At 43.6% G+C, this 16,429-nt stretch overlaps 1 protein-coding gene and 1 pseudogene across 2 annotated transcripts; both read left to right on the forward strand.

Annotated features, from left to right (window-relative positions):
• Positions 1–1,153: 1,153 nt before the first annotated feature.
• LOC123089460 (aspartic proteinase nepenthesin-1-like) lies at positions 1,154–3,985 on the forward strand (annotated as a pseudogene).
• A 2,683-nt stretch (positions 3,986–6,668) lies between these two features.
• On the forward strand, positions 6,669–10,468 carry LOC123089461 (protein FAR1-RELATED SEQUENCE 5-like). Of its 2 annotated transcripts, none has more exons than XM_044511139.1 (5): positions 6,669–6,707; positions 6,794–7,009; positions 7,106–7,177; positions 7,277–7,327; positions 7,439–10,468. In XM_044511139.1, the coding sequence occupies exon 5, from the start codon at positions 9,054–9,056 to the stop codon at positions 9,990–9,992; it is 939 nt and encodes a 312-aa protein (XP_044367074.1). In that variant the 5' UTR covers positions 6,669–6,707; positions 6,794–7,009; positions 7,106–7,177; positions 7,277–7,327; positions 7,439–9,053; the 3' UTR covers positions 9,993–10,468. Both variants share the same exon structure in this region, with proteins under 2 accessions (XP_044367074.1, XP_044367075.1).
• Positions 10,469–16,429: the final 5,961 nt, after the last annotated feature.

Genomic DNA, 16,429 nt, shown 5'->3' on the forward strand with positions numbered 1-16,429 from the left:
AAACGAACGGATGGGTGCAAGAAAGACAAAACCAAAAAGAAGAAGAGGAAAGGAGATGATGAGCTCAAAAATGCTACGGAAGCTATTGTGAAGGCAAGAAAAGAAGCCAACGAGGTGAGGAAAATGGCAAGGAACCAAGATGCCGTGGCCGAGGAGAGGAGGTTGGCGGCCGAGGAGAGGAGGGTGGCCGCCGAGGAGAGGAAAGTGGCATTGGAGGAGAGGAAGGTGGGCATGGAGGAGCGAGCTAAGTTGTTGGAATGGGAGAAGCACTTGTTCTTCTTGGACACATCTTTGTTCAATGATGCACAAAAGGAATACGTCAACCTTGCCCGTGAAGAAGTCTTGATCCAAAAAAGAGCCATGATCCGCATGAGTGGCGGTGGCCTTGGCGGCATGGGTGGCGGTGGCCTCGATGCCATGGGTGGCAGTGGCATGGGTGGTGGTGGGCTCGGCGCCATGGGTGGCGGTGGCCTTGGCGGCATGGGTGGCGGTGGCCTTGGCGCCATGGGAGGCATGGGTGGCTTCGGAGCCATGGGAGGCATGGGTGCACCTCCGGCCGCCATGGGAGGCATGGGTGGCTTTGGAGCACCCTCCGACGCTATGGCCGCCATGGGAGGCATGAGTTTTGCTTCTCTCATGGGAGGCATGGGTGGAGTGTCTTTCGATGTGCCTCCTCACACACATTCCCATGAAGATGCCGTTGAAGATCTTGCCAACACCGTCGGAGTTTCACGTGATGCGGTGCATGATGAGGTTAGGGAGGAAGGTTCATCTTCGGAGGCGGAAGAATCGTCTTCGGAAGATGAGGACGAAGACGAGGAAGATGATTGATGTGTCTTTCATTTATGTCTTGAACTTTAGTTTGCATTTTGAACTTGGTTGGATGAACTTGTGGGCATGATTTTGAACTTGTGGGCATGAACTTTTATTCATCAACTTGTTTGTGCCAAATTTCACATGTTCATTGCATTTTGATGAATGTTTCAAACTCATTTTGTGTCCAAAATGCCATATATGTTAAAATGCCCGGCGAGTCGCGGGCGCTGCATTATAGCGCGGCTGCTGGAGCAAGCGCTGGCGGCCGTGCTAAACCAGCCGAAGCGCGCGCGCCATACTAGTTTTTAGTGCGCGGCGCGAAGCGCGGCTGTTGGAGATGCTCTTACCCTATGTTCTCTTCCTCATGGTCTTGCTAGCCTCGTCGGCGGCCGGCCACGCGGCGGCCCTGCGGGCTTACCTCATGCACGTCGACAGCGGCCGCGGCTTCACCAATCGCCAACTGCTCCGGCGGATGGCCGCTCAGTCACTAGCCCGCATAGACAGTCGGTGCCCAGCACCTGGCCGTGGTGCCAATGCGCACCCGGTGCCGCACCCGTGGCCCGTGGCACCGTCGGCATCGAAAACATGCAATCCGAGTACCTCATCCACTTTGGCATCAGCACGCCGCGCCCGTAGCGCGTGGCGCTGACGCTGGACACCGCAGCGACATCGCCTGGATGCAGTGCTTCTGCCAGGTCTGCTTTCAACAGCCATTCCCAACGATCAACACCTCTGCCTCCAGCACTGTCCACGGCGTCTCGTGGTTCGACCCTGTCTGCGCGCAGGGAGGGCTCGCGCTCTCCGGGTGCACCATCCGCAGCAACATCTGCTTCTACACCTACTTCTTTGGGTGCCTCGCCAGATCTCCCTCCCCTCACCGCCGCCAGCAGGCACCACGGGGCAAAGCCCGCACAGTGTCGGTTTGCCCGGCATAGCGTCGGCGGCCGCGGGGCACTCCAGTTTTCCCTCTCACAGTGCTCGGGCGTTGCAGGGCGTCTGCCGTGGGAGCAAGGGGGAGCTGTGGCGAGCTTGCGCTGGGGCTGTGGCGAGTGTGTACGACGCATGGGAGCGCCTGTGGTGCCCGGACGCAGGCATGGGGATCTGGCTCTCACGGCGCGGCGGCTGGCAGATCGGATCTCGGGGCGGCGGCCTCGATTGGTGGTGCGCGGTGTGGCCTGCCTGGCGGGCGGCACCCGCGGGTGCAGATGGGGGGCCTTCCACGGCTGCGTGGGCGACGTGGAGGCGGCGGCACTACGACGGCTCCTCAACGGCCGACCGGAGTTCCATGGGAGGCGTCGTCTCCGACTCAATCTACTCCGGTTCATACTGGCTAAGGTAATGACTACGGTCGACGTCAATGCTGCCTAGACGAATCTGGTGGGTGGGCATGGATCCGAGGAAAACTCCAGGCTGGCGTGGCGGCTGCACCAAAGTCGACACCCTCGGTGCCGATTCTCTTCCTGGAGACTTCGGTGTGGATCCTATGCCCCCCACCTCTGCCATGAGCGCAGGCGAAGGCCTTTGTTCCTCTGTTTGGGCGACGATGGCACTTTGGTGTCGTGTTCCTTCCTGAAGGCATCGGGCAGGGGCTTCTCAGGGTGGTGGAGTTGCTAGTAGTTCGGAGTCGATGCGAGATGACATGTAGGTGGAGCAGTGTGGCATCAACCGTATCGTTGAAGGTGGGTCTCGGCGGCAGAGCGCAGTGGAGACTCGGTGTCTGATGCACGGAGATGGACTCATGCAGGAGGAGGAAGCTGTCTGGTGTCATGGTGGCGTTGATGGCAGAGAGGCCTGGCAAGGTCGGTGCATCAATTCCGCTCTGAGGATGGAACAATGGAAGATGGAGGTGACGACCCTTGCAGCGTGCAGAGCTCACTGTGAGAGTGCCAGACCGGTGTGGGACCCAATCCAGGCAGTGGCTTGGATGGGACACCCGTTTTAGATGTTAGGCTTTGGTGCGATGTCTGTTTGGTATTAGGCCCAGACATTCAGCACACCTTCATCAAGGGGATAGGAGTAGCAACAGCGCTGCCAAGATGGTGGCTTCAGGCTTATTGATGTATCACCTTGTATGGTCTTTATGAATAATTAATAATATGATTGCATTCATCCTCCAGATGCAAAGGCCAGGTACATCCTCCTTTTCTAAAAAACTATTTCTACGGCGACAACTCGGTCACAACGAGGCAGATCGTGGAGGACACCTTCACCTTCCAGCAGCTGCCCAACGGCAAGGTCGCCGCGGTGCCAAAAACTTCGCTTTGGTTGCGGCATGTTTTACACCGGCCTCTTCGGATCAAACGAGTCCGGCATCGCCGGCTTCGACCGCGGGTCGTTGTCACTGCCGTCGCAGCTCAAGGTCGCCAGGTTCTCCTACTGCTTCACCAGCATGGTGGACTCCAGGACCAGCCCCGTGTTCCTGGGCACGCCGGATGACCTTCAAGCGCAGGCCACGGGCCCCATCCAGTCCACACTGTTTGCCCCGGGTTTGGACAGCATGAAGTACTACCTCTCGCTCAAAGGCATCACTGTCGGCAAGACACAGCTGCCATTCAACGCGTCGACGTTCGTGTTCAAGGGCAACGGCTCCGGCGGGACGATGATCGACTCCGATCTGAGCATCATGAAATTCCCGTGGGCCGTGTTCCTGAGCATCGTGGAGAAGTTCAAGGTGAAGGTGCCGCTGCCGTCTGACATAGTCGCCGGCATGCTGTGCTTCTCCGTCCCGCATAAGAAGAAGGCGCCCGCCATGCCGAAGATGATCCTCCATCTAGATGATGCGGACTGGGACCTTCCACGGGAGAACTACGTGTTGGATGTCGACATCGGTGATGACGACGACGGGACATGCGTGGTGATACATGAGGCGGGCGGGAGCGGCATGACGGGATAGGCAACTTCCAGCAGCAGAACACACACATCGTCTATGACCTGGAGAGCAATAAGCTGGTCTTCGTGCCGGCGCGCTGCGACCAGCTGTGACTCGCTCAGGGCATGTACAATGGTGGCATATGAATATAGATGCCCCAGGACAAAAAGTAGGTTGAGGCATCTGTATTGTTTTTTCTCGCCAATGCAAGCTACTACTAGTGAGCCTCATCAAAGAATAAAAAGTGACTCTCACTACACACGCATCCCTATTTTTCACTTCAACTTTTCCAACTTTATGCACTGGACCAAACTTTTTTTCTCCAAGCACCGGCCTCCTGCAGAGGATCCTGCTTTCACATCCGAACATACATTTTCTGTTATCCGATCCTACATGGCATGTGAGGCATCACCCTGGGGCTATGCATTGGCCATGCCCTCAACGTGCACGTGAATACATATACATATGTAAAAGAACACCTGTTCTCTACCAGCCTGTGCAAATTTTTCTTTTTAGTTTTTCTTTTTGTGTCTTATTTGTATCTAAACAGACTGAGACTTGATTAACTATCAGTTAACGGGCAAGCTATATCATCATACTTTAATAGGGGAAAGGCCGGTAATAGTCCGTGTGTTGTCCGTGTGTACAATTATTGCTCAGTCAACTAAGATCTAGTCACACTCTTAACTTTCTGATAGACTACATTCCCTTTAAAATCCGTTGGCTTTAAACGCCCGTTTCAACCCAAGTTTCCATCGATGAGTGTACTCTCTCTATATATATAATGCTCTCTCTCTTGCTCTTGTTTTCTTAGGAACCAGTGGGAGCTCTGCCTTTGCATGAAGAAGAAGAGAATTGACCAGTTTATATAGAAAACTGGCAGAAAATCATTACAACAAAACACGCACCAGCTCCGGGGCTGCATACCCAGCGAGCCGACTTCCCTGTCGCCCAAATAGCCAGATTTTCCACCCTACCACACGACCCGGAGCCGCCACTCTAGCTTATAAACCTCAACAACTCACACACGCCGGCCCCGAGGCCGCACTCCACATGAGTCGGCGACTCTCCCGCCCACACGACACGATCTGACACTCCACAGCACTAAGGTGCTCTTCGGAGCTGCCGCTCCGACTTCCTAGTCGGCTCTGAGGCCCCGCTCCACCCGAGCAGACGACTTTGTCGCCTACGCGACCAGATCCGACACTCCACAACACTACTCTCCAGAGCCGCCGCTCTGACTTCTTCACTGACCCGAAGGCCGCACACTCGCCTAGCCAACGATGAAATTGCAAAGCCACCCGAGCCACCGCGAACTAACGAAGGACCAGACCTCCAAGGCATCGCCCCCAAGAGGGAAGCGACCAGTACACCACCGATGCCCTTGTGCCGATGCCAGCGCTCATGGTAGTCGACGGTTTATATGTAATGTGTGTTGTAGTTGTTGTTTACAGGTTGAGAGGGATTACGGGGTGATGTGGCAGATTTTATATGTAACTAGATGATACCCCGCGCGTTGCTGCGAGATATTATCATGACCTAATGTAAAACTATAAAGTGAAATCATATATGTAATGATATATTATGAACAAATGAGACCGAGACAGTGATGTCATACAATTGTGTTGATAGTAGACAATGCTATGACAGTTATTAATAAAATTTAGGGTCTGTCTATGTTGCATCTAGATGGTGTGACGTGACATACAAAAACAAAACACTCCCGATCCACCAACCACGTGACTTGTTTCTTTTATTGTCAGGCCTGTTTGTTTTGTTCCTCCCACCCAGCCCAGCTACCAGTGTGTTGTGCTTTCTTGTGGCCTTTGTTTGTTCTGGGACTTGTTTGTTGCTCTTTTTTCCTGCCAACACACCCGACCCAACTAACGCACCTCCTGGGCCTTGTTTGCTTTTTTCCTGTTTGTCTCTTAGATAGACAAAAGAACTGGGCTTTGATTGACGGTAGAAAAAGGTTGCTAGCTTGAAGAAGAAGCTAAACCCAGACAGGGTTTATGCATCTTTGTGCCTACTTTATAGGTGTCCACCCCACCCCACCCTCCTCTTCCCTTCGTCCTCCACCCCGCAGATCACTAGCTAATCCATCCCATCTATTCCCCACCCTCCTCCCCTTCCCCCACAGCCGCCATGGATGAACAAGACTGAAGAAAGTAGGAGAAAAAGCAGAGAAGAAGGCAAAAATTCCAGAAGTAATCATGACGGGCATGGAAGGCTCTTACCAGGGTGAGTTTCGTAGTCCCCCCCTCCTTGTTCAACCTTGTAGATACTTCTCTGGATACCAGATCTGAAATTCTGCTCCACACAACAAACAAGCAGATGGTGTTCTTGTATATCCTTGTAGCCTCTCTGGATATGGTGTTCGTGTATATCCTTGTAGCCTCTCTCTTTTTCCATCTGTTGATGGGAGAAGCAAACAGAGGCTGGTCTGTAGAAGAATGAGATCACATCATCAATTGTCTGTAAAAAAATAGTTCAAAAAATGTGTTATGTTGTTCTCTGAATGAAAAAAACATGGGTGATGAGAGCAGAGCCTGTGTATGACATTTAGACAAAATTTGGTGTGTGTCATATAATAAGTTCAAGTCACTGTGTTTGTAGTGTGTGGAATGTTTGATGTAGGGAGGAAGTTGATCTGAAAAAAGTTTGCATGAAAACAAAAAATGGGGCAGAGCAGTCACATTATTAATAGATTAAAAAAATCAAACTCTGCTGGAATTCCTTGAATAACAAAAATCACAATGTTGAAGGTTTCATATTCACAGAAAAAAATGAGAAGAAAATCAAAGTATAATGTGGTTTCAGCTTTCAGTGTTGATCATACAGAAAAGTCATGCAAAAAAACAAAGTCATGACACCTACAGACTTTCAGTGTACACATGCAAAAAATCATAAGCATCAAGTTTTTTGCATTCGTTTATTGGAAGAAAAAAGTTTTGATTCATTCTAACATTGAAATTTTGCAGCAGATGAAGAGTTCTATGCAGGCGACTACATTGGTACTCAGGTATGATTGTGCTTCTAAAAAATCTGATTCAGGACAAAAAACAAAAAAAAAGAAGTTAAAAACTTACTTGTATGTTTTGATTGTAGCCTGTGCGCTCCCAGTACCCGAAAATGATATTTGACCCAAGGATTTCTCAAATGCAAGGCGGCGGGATTAATTTTCTACATATGATTCCGCCTTACTCATTGGCCTATCTGGTTCATCAGTTTGGAACATCGACACATCCTCTGGCTGTTGTGAGTAACAGTTTCGTTCCGGTGACTGGACAACATGCTACCCCAATTGTCAAACATAAAGAAAATGTGAGTTAAAGAAGATATTGTATCTTGTGATTATCCAAATTGATATAGAAACGGTATGTGCATGAAAAAATTAACTGGGCAAAAAATAACATGCAGGCATTAGTGTTGAGTCCAGGCTTTGGTATGAACATGTCATAAACACAAATGTTGCTTGCTGCTGAATCAGAGGTTTGGACTGTCCTGAGAATAAAATGCTCTCTTGTTCATAAAAAGAAGAGTATCATGGTTTGAGGATATTTGGCTTAAACTTTGTTTTTTGTTCTGTAGGATCCTTTATTTGGTTCACCACACACAAAGCACTATCCTGTTGGGGCTGAGGTATGATCACAACCGGAATTTTATAAAAACAAGAAAAGCATGCACAGACACATATATGTTGAATAAGAGTGAGAAGTCTTATACATGTTTTTTCTCAATGAAAAAATGCAGAATGAGACATTTATGGTAACTGGGCGGAACACAAGGTTGAGCGAGCTAGTTGGCATGGACAATCCAAAATCAAGCAACTACATTGAACAAGATGATCCTAGCAACTGGAACAACAACCAGACAGATTTCCAGGAGGCTGATTTGGCATTGCAAACTGTGACATGGGATGATGGCATCCCAGCTCCTGGAGCTGAGCTCTTGCAGGCTCTAGGAATTTGTCCTGGAGACAATCATAATGAAGACGGTTCATGGAGTGAAGACTCAGACACCGATCCAAGTGCATTTAACAAAGTGCTAGTTGATGCTGAAGAAGATGCTAATCAGGTAGTTGCTGCACATGGTGATCAACATGGTGATAATGAAGCTGTGGACAATGACGTTGACCGTTGACCGATTCTCACCAGATGACATTGACAATTTTCCCGAGAATGATTCAGTTCTCGCAGCTCAGACTTGTAGCCAAGAAGTTCGCAGCCGCCATGTCCCGCAGATGGGTATGGATTTTGAGACATCGAAAGAAGCACAAGCATTCTACAACACCTATTCTTGTTTGTGTGGATTTTCTGTGCGAAAAGCATCGAACTACTATGGCGAAACTATCATAGGGGGTGGCGAGTCCCGATGTATTTTTAGATGCAACGGGTCTGGAAAGGTGCTTGATGAGGAACAGAAGGAGGCTAGGAGGAAACAAAGGAAAGATAGGTGGCAACAACGAACTGGAAAGATAGCACCAGAGACAAGGAAGATAAAAAGGAATGTCATTGATGTCACAGGGTGTCAAGCTAAACTGGTAGTCAGCAAAAAATGGCAGATGATTCATTACAGACATCAACCTCGAGCACAACCATGAGTTGAGTCCACCGGATGAATCGAAGTGTTTGAGATCACATAAGCAAATGACGGATGAAGAAACGTTGTTAGTGAGAACATTGAGCTCAGCAAAACTGCCAACAAGAAAAATAATGGACATACTATCATTTTTAAGGCATGGCCCGCTTCCATACACGAAAAAATATGTGACGAATGTGAGGGCATCAATCAGGAAAGAGAATGATGGCAATGGTATGATGCAGCTGCTGGACTACTTCAGGACCAAGCAAGCAGAAGATCCAAGATACTACTACAAGTTTAAGGTTCATCTGCAAAAACCAAGCAAAGTGCTCTGCATTTTCTGGGCTAATGGCTACTCGAGGAAAATGTATGTTTTGTATGGAGACAGCCTAAGTTTCAACACAACCTACAAAACCAACAAATACAACTTGCCATTTGCCCATTTGTTGGTGTGTCCGGGCATGGACAAAACTGCTTGTTTGCATGTGCTATCATTCAAGATGAGATGATAAACACGTTCACTTGGCTCTTTCAGGCATTCCTAGAGCGTATGGGTGGGAAGTAGCCAAGGACCGTTATCACGGACCAAGACACATCCATGAAGGAGGTTGTCCCTGAGGTCTTCAACCTTTCCAAGCATAGAAATTGTCTGTTTCATGTGAAGAAAAAAGCTGAAGAGTAATGTTGCAGGACTTTTGTCACAAAAGGAGATCTCCATGCTGATTTCACAGACATTGTGCACAACTCCCTCATAGTTGCAGAGTTTGAAAGGCTGTGGCAAGAGATGGTGCAGAAGTATGACATTGGTGATGTTAACTATTTTAAGATTATGTGGAAACAGAGGAGAAGGTGGGCACCTGTCTACTTCAAGACATATTTCCTCCCACTCTTACATTCAACATCAAGGAGCGAAGGCATGAATGCCATATTCAAGGACAATGTAGCGTCGACCGACAATGTGATTAGTTTCATGACAGAATATGAGAAGATATCTGAACGCATACAAGACATGGAGAGGGAGCAAGACTCGTTGACAAGGACAACAAAACCAACATTCTGGGTGCACAATGAACTTGAGATTCAGGCATCGCGAATGTACAACCGGCAGATTTTTTACCGGTTTCAGAAACAAATGAAGTTTGCTGCCCAACTACACGTGGATGTTGTTGAGAATGGATCAAGGTTTGAGGTTTACAAGTCGAGCATGCTTGCGGAAAAAGAATTCAGGACACAACGTTACCTTGTACTAGCAAACCTGAAGCAAGAAGAATTTTCTTGCATCTGTGGGAAGTTTCAAAAGGATGGCATTGTGTGTGCACACATACTGCAAGTGCTTGTCAATCTGAACATGCCTGTCCTACCAGACAAGTATTATATTCAGAGATGGAAACCAAAAGACAAAAAATATGTAAGAGACAAGCAGTTCAACATTCCCATGGAACTGACTGAGGCGAGCAGACATTTGATGTATTCACATCTATCAACAATGCTCAGTGAGATGGCTTCCGATGGGGTAAGAACGAATCAAAAGTACTTGTATGTTGTGAACGAAAGTGAGAGAATATTTGCTGGGCTTGATGAGATAACCAAGGCAGATGAGTTGAGGGAGCTTCAAGCAAGAGGAGTCGCTGTGGAAAATGAACCTCCAATACAAATGCAAGAACCCCACCCTGATGACTATGACAACCTACAAGACCCAGATGTTGTTGTATCTAAAGTTTGACCGAAAAGTCGTTCTCTAACAGCTAGGGAGAAGCTCCTTGCAAAGAAAGAAATTAAATGCAGCCACTGCAGAAGCCAAGACCATAATATTGCTAATTGTCACAACCTGCATATTGATAAGACTTTGTTTGAGAAGAAGAAACCAGCAACTAAAAAACCTAGAGGTATCTATTTCTTAAATATCATTTGCTTTTTTGTCATTAAGTCCATACGTGAAGAAAAAATCAAACAAGTCACTGGCCAAAAAGAAAAAAAATCTACAGGTCCTTCTGATTCATCAACTGGCAAACAGAATGGAGCTAATCGTCAATGAAGGAAGGCGCCTACCACACAGGTTGAAGGACTATTGTAGTTCAGGCATAATATTTTTGAAGAAAGTGAATCAAAAAGAAGACATGCAACACCTAGGCAGTGCAGGTGACCTTGAAAAAAAGAAAGATGTACCCAATGCGAGAGAAAATACTTCATTGTAACAAATGCGAGAGAAAATTAAACTTTGGTTGGTAATGATTGTACCTGGATTTAATACTTTGCACATATTATTTCTTGAATACTACTTGAGGTGTTTTGTAATTTCATTTGCATTGCACTTTCTTCACCCACCCGCCTCTCATGTAGACATGTTTGAAAAAATCCCCTGTCTAGGGAATAAGGAGAAGTGACAGAGCATAAAAGAAAAAAAAATGTTAGAAATTTGTTGAATGATAAATGAGAAATGTTAGACATGTTGATTGAATTCAGTAAGCAGAAAAAAAGAGGTTTTACATGTATTTTCTCCATTACTTTTTGTCTTTGCGTAGTAGTTGACCAAAAAATGATATAGTGTATTCTTTTAAAAAGAACAGAAAAAGAAAAAGAAGGTTCGAATAAGAAAAGCATTGGCACAGAACACAAAAAAATTACTTTCCATTACCCTCACTCAAAAAATGTTTTTCATATGAACAAAAAAATATTTGCGTTACTCTGGTATATCCGCTGATTTCCCCATATCACTCCTCGAGCGAACACAAAACATGAACAAAAAAAATAGAAAAAGACATCTAAAACATCTAGAGTATTCTTGAGTTCTTCATTCTTTTTACCCCTCCTTGTAGATCAATGCTGTCCTCAACTCCCTGACAAAAAAAAGAGACAGGATAAAAATGTGTGTTAGCTTATTGTCCTTCCTCTGTATGTGATAATAAAATCTGTTGCTTTGACAAAAGAGGAAGAAATCTGTTGCTGTAAAAATATCATTTTATTGACGAAAGTACTTGACAAGTCTTTTGCCTTCATCAATAGGGTTATGATCGCTGAACAAGATATCAACAGTAAATATGATCCTTGCGTCTCCAACGTCCTTCATCCTGAGTTGGGCCTGGCGAGGATTCCGTGAAACAAAAGTTTGCATCCACTTGACCACAAAAATCCCGCAAGTAGTGTTGTGTTTTTTACAGAAAGAAAATGATTAAAAAGAACATGAAGACACGTTGATCACAGATAGAAAATGAAAATGAAAAAGCATCTCTGGATGTGTTTTGTGTTTCCCACACAAAAAGGCAGAAAATGTACCTTCCAGTTTGCTTAGGCATGTTTGGGTATTCTATACCAAAATTTTTGAATCCCATTCTCCCGAGTCTCGACTCTTCCCATGTTTTGATAAAATTGTTTATCTATGAAAAGTTCAAGAATGGACATTTTAAAGAACACATAAATGGCTAATTTGTTGCAGTACCAAAAATCAAAGAAAACGACAACTAAAAAAGAATAGTTTGCAAACACATTGTTCTTACCATCAAATCTTTTATCTCCATGTGAAAGGTTGACTTGCCATCATAAAGTGAATCTAGGAAAATGAATTTTCTTGTAACAATATCAACGATAAACAAAATCCAGTGCTCGCGATGTACTGATGAAAAAAAAACAGCTGCGAAGTTTGGGAACAGCTTATGAGGGTACAAAAAAAAGAAAAACAAAAATATTAAGACAAACTTGTAAACTGTTGGGTTAAATTTGGACCGTACACGTTCACATTCATGTAGAGGCAATGCTCTTCCTGCTCCACTAAAACTTATAAGTGCTCTCCTTCTCATTGATATCCTTCCTTCTTCAGTGGACCATGCTTGAAGAAAATAATCCTATTTTGAGGCAAAAAAAAACAATTAAAAAGTTAATAACTTGAAAAAAATTGAGTTTAAATACGTTTTAGTTGACCTGAAATTGTACTTACAGCGAGAGTAGTGAAGAAGTAGTGCTTCTTTGATTGCCTTGGATGGCTGTCTCGAAAGAGCAACCGGCAGAAAACATTGAAAACATAGGCTTCCACACGTCTGTTGGTGTCGAATGAATCACGGAGTTGTCCAAGGGATAGGCTTGTTTTATCGACAAGCACTACCCATTTGTGGCAAGTGGGAGAAAAAAACATCAAAAGTGAGGTGGAGAAAGAAGCGCAAACAAAAAGATTCAAGCAGTAGAAAAAGGAGAAAAAAGAATTAAGTGAAAAATGACGAAACAATAAGAAAGAGAGGTAAAAAATGAAAAAAAAGAATGTAAAAGAAAACCTTATGTTAGGTTCATATTTGCTTAGTGTCACAATGTTTTTGTGTAGCTGCTTCTCAAGTGTCGTGACAGGGCCTCTCAGATCGTGATCGAAAGGTGAGCATTGATACTTGCTTGGGCGTACAAGCCTTTTGGGAGGCAGATTTTCCTTGCCACTTGAGTAATTGCCTAATGTAAGATTGTTGTTGTACAGATTGTCTGTTGTGTTTACCATATTAGAGCATGAACCATTGAAAACTCTCTCCCCCAAAATTTGAACGTCCGAAGATAACTACAAAAACATACAAAAATGGCACAAACTAATAATGATTAGCTTGTGTTGTATTAAGAAAAGATAAAAGGAAGTTATTGCTACACAAAAAGAGGGAAAACAGAATTACTTGTAAATCAGCATTGACAGGGATTGGTTGATATTCGTTCCCATCTTGATCATCTTGTTCAATGAACGCGTCTGTAAAAAACCTCTTTCCAATAAATGGTGTTGTCCAGTAACTCTGCAAATTGGGACAAATTGTTGATAATGATGTATTCACTAACTAAGCAAAAAAAAGTAACGAAAAAACTATAGAGCACCACAAAGACAGAAACATTTAAATGCCCCCAAAAAATAAACATTACAAAAGCAATATAGAAACGAATAAAAAAATAAAAAGATTGAAGGCAATTGGATTTATACCTTCTTATTCTTTTGTGATGAGCTTTCAGCATTCTCATAGTTCTGTGTTATCATTGGGTAGTAACATGTCTTTGTATGGTCCCAAGTCTTTGATGCGTGTGCCGTAGGAGATGTCTGAAAAAAAATGTATGGGATCAATCACAAAAAAAGGGTGAGTGTGCTTCTGGTAACTATAAGGAATTTGCTTATAAACGAAAGGTAGCAAGGACAAAAAGGAAGGGAATAAAAAATTAGAAAAGGACATACCAAGTCAACAATGCCATCTATTTTTTCAAACTTGGGAAGGAAATTTCCGTACTTGCACATTTCTGTTGTCACAGGTTCTCTCTGTGCACAACGTATGGAGGAATCACCCAGCGCTTTTTGCTCATGCTAGAAAAAATACCGGGGATAAAAAAGAGAGCAAAGAAAACACTTAGAGATGGCTTTGTGCAGATGTAAGAGGGTTTTTCAGACACTAGTGCATTTATAAAAAAAGAGATAGTACTTGTGAGTTGTATGCTTTGACTATGTCCTTACATGTATTCCATTGATATGTTTTCTTAGCTTCCTGAATTGAATAAAAAATTGAGTGGGTGAATTTTGTATCCAAAAAGGTGAAGTCAAAAATAAAAATGATGTGTGGACAATAATTACCTCTATTTGCGCTTCGTATGCTTTCGAGTCCATGTCTAAATCGCGCCACAATTCTGGCCCTGTTATTTCGTTTCCACAATCATCATGGTCAACCAAAATCCTGCAACTAGGTGTTGTATCATCAGAAAAGAAAGACTTTTGTCTTGCAACGTCCAATGGATGCATAGTGTGTTTGAAATCTTCCACATGCTTGTGCTTATCATCTATGTCGCCTTCACAGAAAAAGACAAAAAAAGGAAAAAGGTAAAACAATGAGAAAAAATGGCTATTACCAGTAACATGAAGAAAAATGATTGCCATGTGTACTAAACGAAAAATATAAGAGTTGTTGGCAGTACTGCTTGATAGTGCTATGTTGATATCAATATCAAGCACTGCATGTTTCCCCTGCTCCCTGACTTCATTGAAACGAAAATCATGTGGCACAAGAAAAGGCAAAAAAGTAAACAAATAAAATAAACAAGAAACTGCAATTCTTCACTAAAAGAAAATGTTTGAAAGAGTTAGCTTGTTCGCAAACATGGGTCTGAAAAGTTTTTTGTTGGGAAAAACCTTGGTTATTGTTTTCGTGTGGGGAGGAGTGGTGTCTAGTCCCACACACTCAATTGATGCCGCTTCGTTTGCTTGATACACTATCTCGGTTTCGATGCAATGCTGAGTTTTAAAAAGGAAGAAGAAAAAGATTGAGTTAGATGTAAAAAAATATAGATCAAAAAACCTATCAAAAAAATGATGGCGCTAAGAGAAGCTCAAAGAAATTCCTTGGAGGGTGTAACTCAGATGGATTACTGTTGGCAGCGTTATGTTGGAAACCTGACAAAGTTGGTGGTACATGCGTGCTGGCTTCCTCCTTTGAGTTGATGTCTTGATCTGTCATTTCCAGTGCTCTTGCCAATCTAGCTGATAACAACATGTAGTTCAGGCTAGTGTTGTTTTCTGCTGCTTATTTTTGAGCAGAACAATCACTAGCATTGCACTTGGGGATGTTGGTATATGTATCAAGCATATTGATCTCTGGTTGCTGTGTTGGGACGTTCCTATTCTGCATGGTTTATTCCTAACCCAAAACAAGTACAAAAAAACATGGTTGTCAAAGCTATTTGTAGAATTCTTGTTGCACTAAAATGCTTTTACAAATTGGGTTCATATATATCTGCAATCTTTAACAATTCCAGAATTCACTCACCGCAGGTTAGTTCGTAGGAAAAGGTGCATGTTAAGGGGCAATTTCTTTTAAAAAAAGATGTAACTATAAGGGGTTTTAAAAATCAATAACCATTTCAGCTTGTTTTCCGAGGTCGTTTCTGTGAGCATTGCACGGTAGTGATTGCATTTCAGCTTCACCTCCTTCTACCGCTACTTCAAGTCTGCTACCCTGTGAAAGATATTCAGAGAAAAATTCAGAATATGGCAGAAAAATGTGCTGAATATTGCACACACAAAAAACATGGTATTGAAAAGAACTAATTACAAAAGCCAAAAAAATACCTCTATTTTAACTTCCAATAGATTGTCCTTAGTTGTTGAAGTTTATGACTGATGTGTACTAGTCTTCATTCTCTTCTTCCTGCCTCTTCCATCTGCCAACAATATAGGGTGGTTGTCAATAAATTTAAAAAAAACAAAGAATTAGAACAAAAAGAATGAAAAAAAATCATTTTAAAACACATGGTTGCGTGTGATAAAAAAATGATTCAAAAACACACCACTGTTTATTTCAGTCCCATTGGAATCAACTCTAATAGTACTGCCAGACCCATTATCTTCTTCAGTTGGCATGTACAAGTGGTTGGAGGACTCTAACTTCTCTGTATGTTGAGAGCCATTGAAATAAGAAGAAACAATGTTCAAAGTGTCTAGCAGCACTTGTTTTGCTATCAGACATGTGGTCAGGTTTTGATCTTTAACGCGCTCCTGGAAATTGAGGAATATATCTTCTTTGATCTGACAAGCAGAAAAGATTCCACAAGTAAATCAAAAAAATATAGAAAAGAGAAGGGGAAACCAAAAATAGCTAAAATTAAGTGTTGGAGTAGCTGTCTGCATCAGGTCTGATGAATTTTACCTTCTCTGAAAAAGAGTTGCCTAAGATCCTTTGTATAGCTTTTCTGATGTTTGAGTTCTTGGTGGTGCTTGCCCATGCACCATCAGTTTGTGCATAGCAAGTTTCTACCTCATCTTTAATCTGGCAAAAAAATGTATAAGTATAAACAAACATAAATAGGAGTAAATGTGAACAAACAAAAGCTACACATTAAGAAAAGAGGGGAAAAATAGCAGAGTATTATATTTACTTGAAGAGCTCCATATAATCCATCTTTCCCGAGGAGCATATAACTGAAATGTTTAATGGTTTGTCCTTTCCAGAAACAAATCCTAGGTAGTGCTGGAGGGATTGTTATTGATCCAAAATTGTTGAAGTCTAGACACCGAACCTGCAAATAAACAAACAAAAAAGAAATGAAAACCTTCAGTATGTTTGATGAGAACACAGTGCTCCCAAAACAAAAAAATAAGTTAACAAAAAGTTACATATAAAACAAAAAGAAGGAGCATACTGCTAGCTGATATATGCAGCCTCCCAAAGT

The sequence above is a fragment of the Triticum aestivum genome, chromosome 4B (assembly GCF_018294505.1).
Source record: "Triticum aestivum cultivar Chinese Spring chromosome 4B, IWGSC CS RefSeq v2.1, whole genome shotgun sequence".
In the NCBI taxonomy this organism is placed as follows: Eukaryota; Viridiplantae; Streptophyta; class Magnoliopsida; order Poales; family Poaceae; genus Triticum; species Triticum aestivum.